General features: G+C 50.6%; 2 protein-coding genes across 2 annotated transcripts; both read left to right on the forward strand.

Moving 5' to 3' along the window:
• Positions 1-853: 853 nt before the first annotated feature.
• Positions 854-1,489, forward strand: PHACADRAFT_265222 (uncharacterized protein; the record flags this gene model as incomplete). Its single annotated transcript, XM_007401654.1, has 1 exon — positions 854-1,489. A coding segment is annotated over exon 1 (193 nt), but the record flags the coding sequence as incomplete, so codon positions are not given.
• Positions 1,490-1,855: 366 nt separating this feature from the next.
• Positions 1,856-2,411, forward strand: PHACADRAFT_265223 (uncharacterized protein). The gene is made up of 2 exons (XM_007401655.1): positions 1,856-2,227; positions 2,305-2,411. Exon 1 carries the CDS (start codon positions 1,898-1,900, stop codon positions 2,204-2,206), a length of 309 nt encoding a protein of 102 aa, XP_007401717.1. The 5' UTR covers positions 1,856-1,897; the 3' UTR covers positions 2,207-2,227; positions 2,305-2,411.
• The last annotated feature ends 3,107 nt before the right edge of the window (positions 2,412-5,518 follow it).

Raw genomic sequence — 5,518 nt, forward strand, 5'->3', positions numbered from 1 at the left:
CTCAAAATGCAGTTAATGCACGATGCGTGACATACGTGACAGCAAATTGGCTCAAAGTCACAAAAGTCACGGGACGTGACATATTTGTCATGCATAAATCATCAGCGAAAAAATCGGCGGCTTATATAGCCTGGGCAGCCCTGGTAAAGCTAACCTCACTTACAATGGTAATCATTCTGGGAACAAATATTTCAACGTAGATATAGCACCATTTTGATTTATCAAACATATCAGTCTGGGATCCTTTAGCATGCATAGCATGCTGGTGAGGTTGGTATGCGCTGGCAAGGCATTACCAGCGAGCGCCAGTCTGGGTATCCGCTCGCAATAAATCGTTGAATATTTCAATATATTGGGAGCCACCTTGCACATCATAATTGAAAACAAAGAATAATATATTCGCAAAGCTACAGTAAATACATGGGCGCAGGTAGGTGTTATGAACACATCGGTGACGTCGAACAGTCGAAGCGGCCGCATGTCGTTGCCGCATGTTGCCGCTGCATGTTGCCGCCGTATGTGTCACTCGCACTGTAAGCGTTTGACGACAAGCAGCCCTCGCAGTGGTGCATGTTGCGCGGGGATCGAGTCCTGGACTGGACGCACATGTGAGCATTCATCATGTGGGAGCCTACAGACTGCGATGCATACCGTGAACGCAGTGTGCATGCCGTTAGGTGCGCTATACGAGACAAGGTGCGGAGCCTGCAGGCACGTCCTGCTCGTCCTGCTCGTCAGATCCATTCGACAGAGAAAGTGTGTACGTGAGGGCATACACGTCGCAAGCTGTTCCTTGCCCTTATGCTCTGTGCGTGCACAACTAAATGTTGATTACAAAGCTTCGTGAGGGTGCAACACAACAAATGAGCTGTACACTCATGACGCGCATCAGGTGTCATGTAGGAGTGCAGTACATTCAAGGGAATAGCTTGTAAGATGAGAAAATATGTCTAATAGGGATCTGTGCATGAGAAAATGAATAAACGAGCGCATATATGCAGGCCACGTACCTTATATGAACCTGCGTGAGCAAAATGACAAGGCCACAAGCCAGAGAAGCATACAGGCAAGCATATACAAACCTCACATGATTGGGTTGCTGTCTCGAGTTCTTGTGAGACCCGCGCTGAGGGCTGGGAGCCGACATCACGGCTACCATATATGCGGTCAGCTGGACATACTGTCAATGAGAATGCTGAAACGAATGTGTATGGCGCGAAAGGAAGGAGAGATGCACCCCGATTAGCCGCAGGTTATCGGTGAGCACATACACCGAGGCCGTATATATGCAGGCGCCCACGATCAGGTCTCAGAACGGCGTTGAGCGGTTCATAGGCACTGCGTGTGTAGTGTGGTGGTAGCGGTGGCGGTGGTGGTACAGAGGCAGGAAGGGGGTGGTGTCCGTTCGATGAGACCCGTGGCATGGTGGTGGGGAAGTAAGAGGCACGGAGCGACGAGTGCCCTCTATATGGATTAATATATAAAAGGATATACATTAAAATGAGTTTAGGGTAGGTCAAACAAACCTTTGAATTGTCTCGGAAGAGTTGACATAGAGGCGAAGGCTGACGAAGGTCACGGCGGTGCGTGTGATGTCATGTCATCACCGAGGTCTGAGCTGATCTGAGTGAGCAGGTCATGTTATGTCTAGCGATATCATAATGAGAACAGAATTGTATCGACATACCGGTCTGGGTTGAGATTGTAATGCAATACCAGCCTGGTTTCGCCTGTCCTTGCATTGCCAGCATCCACCAGACTGTTAAGCGCTTGTCTAGCAACCCTTTCTTGATCCACGATCGATTTTTTTGCTGATGATGGTCATAATGCATAAGGTCAACCAGCAAGCGACCTTATGAATTATTAACTTAACGACTGTAGTGCTGCGAGTGCCACCATGGGTTTGCCCATATTAGGTGAAACAGAGCGCCGACTGGCTCTGAGCCTGGCCTTATCTCGCGAGCGTGGGTTTGCGACAGGTTTGCGGCGGTGTTGCGAAGCGACTTCAGGGCTATGGACTTCCCTCTATGCTCACCCTTGTAAATATCCACGTACGATCCACTGCCCATGGGCCGGCAATCTCCTAAGTGCACATCTGATAGCAACAGCCTGTGCGGGAGCTGGTGAGATGCTTTGCAGAGCCTCACAAATATACGCTGTAGTGGGTACTCTAATCCCACTCCATGCCCTGACAGGTTCGCTTTGAATGAAAAGCAATCCGGAGAAGCTGTTGGCAGGGGGTGCAGAATTTAAGTCGGCATGTGCCTCAGATGGCTGTGCAAAAGTAAAGTAAAAGTAACCTACCAGATCGAAAAGGTTCAGCAGGTCGGCCCCATTGTGGGCAAGAGACTTATTCAGCTGTCAATTTTCATCAATCATATGCACTAAAACTGTCATGGGATAGCGAATCGTGAATGCGATGAAGCTCTGGGAGGTGGAGGTGTCTGCGGGGAGTCTTCGCGGAGAACACCTAGAGCATTTCTACCACTAGCATGTAGTGTCGTCCACTACGGGTACTGCCCTGACAGCTTTATATTAGCGAATTGTCTTGCTATGAAACTAGTACTCACAGCGCACCACGCAGGGTTACATGCGGAATTTTGTAATCAAGTCCGGTTGAGTTCTGATGTTGTGCTGTCGGGCAAATCGGCCTCGTCGCTTCTGGGTTCCTCAGGCGCAGCTGGCTCTGTGACCGCATTTGGAGAATCATCATCGTGGTTGAGCTCTCCTCCAATATCCTCCCTGTTAAAAGAACATGAACTCATGTTGAGAGTAAGAGTTCAGGGCGCATGAGACGCACAGGAGTACCATCAGCAAAAAAATCGGCAGCTTACCTAGCCTGAACAGCCCTGGCAAAGCTAATCTCGCTTATAAAGGTAATCATTATGAGAATAGGCTTGCCAAGGTAGATATCTCACCTGTATGATAACTAAAGCTTACCAGTCTGGGGACCTTTACCATTCGGGTAAGGTTGGTAATGCATTACCAGGGAGCGCCAGGCTGGCAGCACTTGCCTGAGCGCTCGCAACAATTCGTTGGATATTCAAAAATATTCGGGACTGATTTGCACATCGAAATTAGGAGCGGCGAGAAATATATTCATAGAGGTTTATAGAATGCAATGTATATGTATTGCATAAAATGGCAGTATCGAGACGAGAATGCCCTCCGAGTCGTGTCGCATGCAAACATGATATCAGCCAACAAGCAGCTCCCGGCGCAACGGCTACACAGTTGGCGCACAGCGTGCATAAAGCGAACCCTGAATGAGTCGTGTGCATAAGTTCTCATGTACAAAACTACCTGCAGACTGCTATGCTTACTGCGAGGGCTTTGTGTGGGTCCCGGAGCACGAGAGAGTGGGTCATATACAGCTACTAAGAATGGTGTTAGTATGCGAGTGAAACCATAGGGTAGAAGGGTTTAGCTTGCTGAGTGAGCGAGAATGTTTTACGAGGGCCTATGCATGTCAGTTATAAGCAATCGAGCGCATATATGCATGTCACGTACCATATGCGAATGTCTGCGAGTGACAAAATGAGCCTGAGTCTGAGGCACGCTTTAGGTAGGACAGCATCAACGGACCTTGTGTATCTGCACTGTTCTCCTGCATTACAGGACCCTTGCATAGCCGTGCAGGCAGGTGGAAGTCGGTGCTGCAGCTGCCATGCATATGAGTAGTCAACTGCAGTGCTAATGCGAGAGAAATTACTGCTCACGCACCTTGGGACGTACTGCGCTGAGTGAGCACGCAGTGGAGTCACTGTTAAGCAAGGGGAAAGTAGAAGTGGGGATAAGAATCTCAGAGGATAATGGCGTCCGGGGGTGGCCGTCTATTGGGCGGGTGCATGGTGGTGGGCAGAAGGAAGGAGCATGGAAAGCGGATGGCCTTCGACGGCCTTATATGGATGAATACATAAAAGGAAACTCACCAGAGCAACTTTAGGAGAGGTCGAAGGAGACTTTGTTGTTCGTTTGGCCAGTCAACATATATGTGACAGTTAGCAACACCTCTTGGAAGGCGGCACACATGACGTCACGTCACAGTGGAGATCTGGGTGGGCTGGCCGCGTCATTTCTAGTTAAAACAGGATGGGAAATGACTTACAATGACATATCGGTCCGTGTTGAAACTGCAGTGTGATATCAGCCTGGTATCCCCTGTTCTTGCATTGCCAGCACCCACCAGGCTGTTAGGCACTTGCCTGGTAACCCATCTCTGACCTGCGACCAATTATTTTGCTGATGACCTTGTCCATGGCCCTGGCCCTAAGCACCGCCACGGCATGTATTGGCAAGCCAAATTCATAGTCCGCCATGACAGCCCTCAAACTTGTCAAATCTTCTGCTGACCCAAGGAACTCAACCTCTTCCAAAGACGGATTCATCAAGATGGCTGCAAGGTGGCCTCTCCGCACCCAGTTCAGCAAGCGTAGGCCCAGATTGGTGTTAATGCGCAGCTTTTTCAGAGCAGGCGCGGCGCGAAGAGCGTCGGCCGTGGAAGTGGTCATGCAAAAATTATTGCTGAGGATGACAGTGGTCTGAAGTATATGATGCACACGTCAGCTGTTGTGGGCGATCCTCCTGTGGTTGTACTTACCAGTGTCTCCCATTGTGTCGCAATAGCCGACTGCAAGTATCTCTTTGCTTCCCTCATGGCTTTCGTGGACCTAAACTCTGATGTCCTGTAGTATATGTAAAGCTTCCTGGGATGGACCAATGAGAGTGCCTTGTGTAGGCCTTGGATAGCCTCTGAAGCTGGGACATGAAGCGAGATGTACAAAGTATGGACATTGGGCGCGTGTGCAAGGACGACAGGCAAGTGCTTCCCGAGCCCGCCTTCAAGTCTGAGGTACTTGATCTCCTCCCCCAAGTGCGTGTCGAAAGAAATGATATGTGCAACTGCCTTCGTGTGCTTCTGCTCGCGGAGCACTACGCCTTCGTAGAGCAGCGGTAGTGATGTGCGGGCCCGGCTTGGGCTCAAAGCCCGGGCTTGGGCTTGTGGCGACGTCGAGCCGAGCCCTGAGCCCGAGCCGAGCCCGAGCCCGGCCCAAGCCTTGGGCTTAAGCCCGGGCTTGCTCACAATACAACGAGTGTTCCGGTGCTATCAAAAGGGAATGTATTTGGGTGTAGTAGATTAATACTGCATGTACTCACTAAATTATAACCTCCAGAAGATCTACATCTGCGGAACAAGTCGAGTCGCAGCGAAGTCCACGAGCGTGCACCTACGGCAGGCACCAGATGGTGATGCACAATCGTGCTCGGCGGGAGCCGTTACATCTAGAATATCTACATTTTGTCTTCTATGTGCATATTAGGTCGCTCTCTCCTCATTCTGAACTCAGGGAACGGTAACGGAGCCAGCACACCCAAGCCTGGGCTTCCGGGCCGGGCTTGGGCTTGACTACGCTCCGAGCCCGGCCTTGAGCCCGCTGCCAGGCTTGACTCGGGCCAGGCTTTTTGGGCCGGGCTTGGCGGGCTTGGAGGCTTTGAGGCCCGGCCCGCACATCACTAA

This window comes from Phanerochaete carnosa (genome assembly GCF_000300595.1).
Source record: "Phanerochaete carnosa HHB-10118-sp unplaced genomic scaffold PHACAscaffold_13, whole genome shotgun sequence".
Lineage (NCBI taxonomy): Eukaryota > Fungi > Basidiomycota > Agaricomycetes > Polyporales > Phanerochaetaceae > Phanerochaete > Phanerochaete carnosa.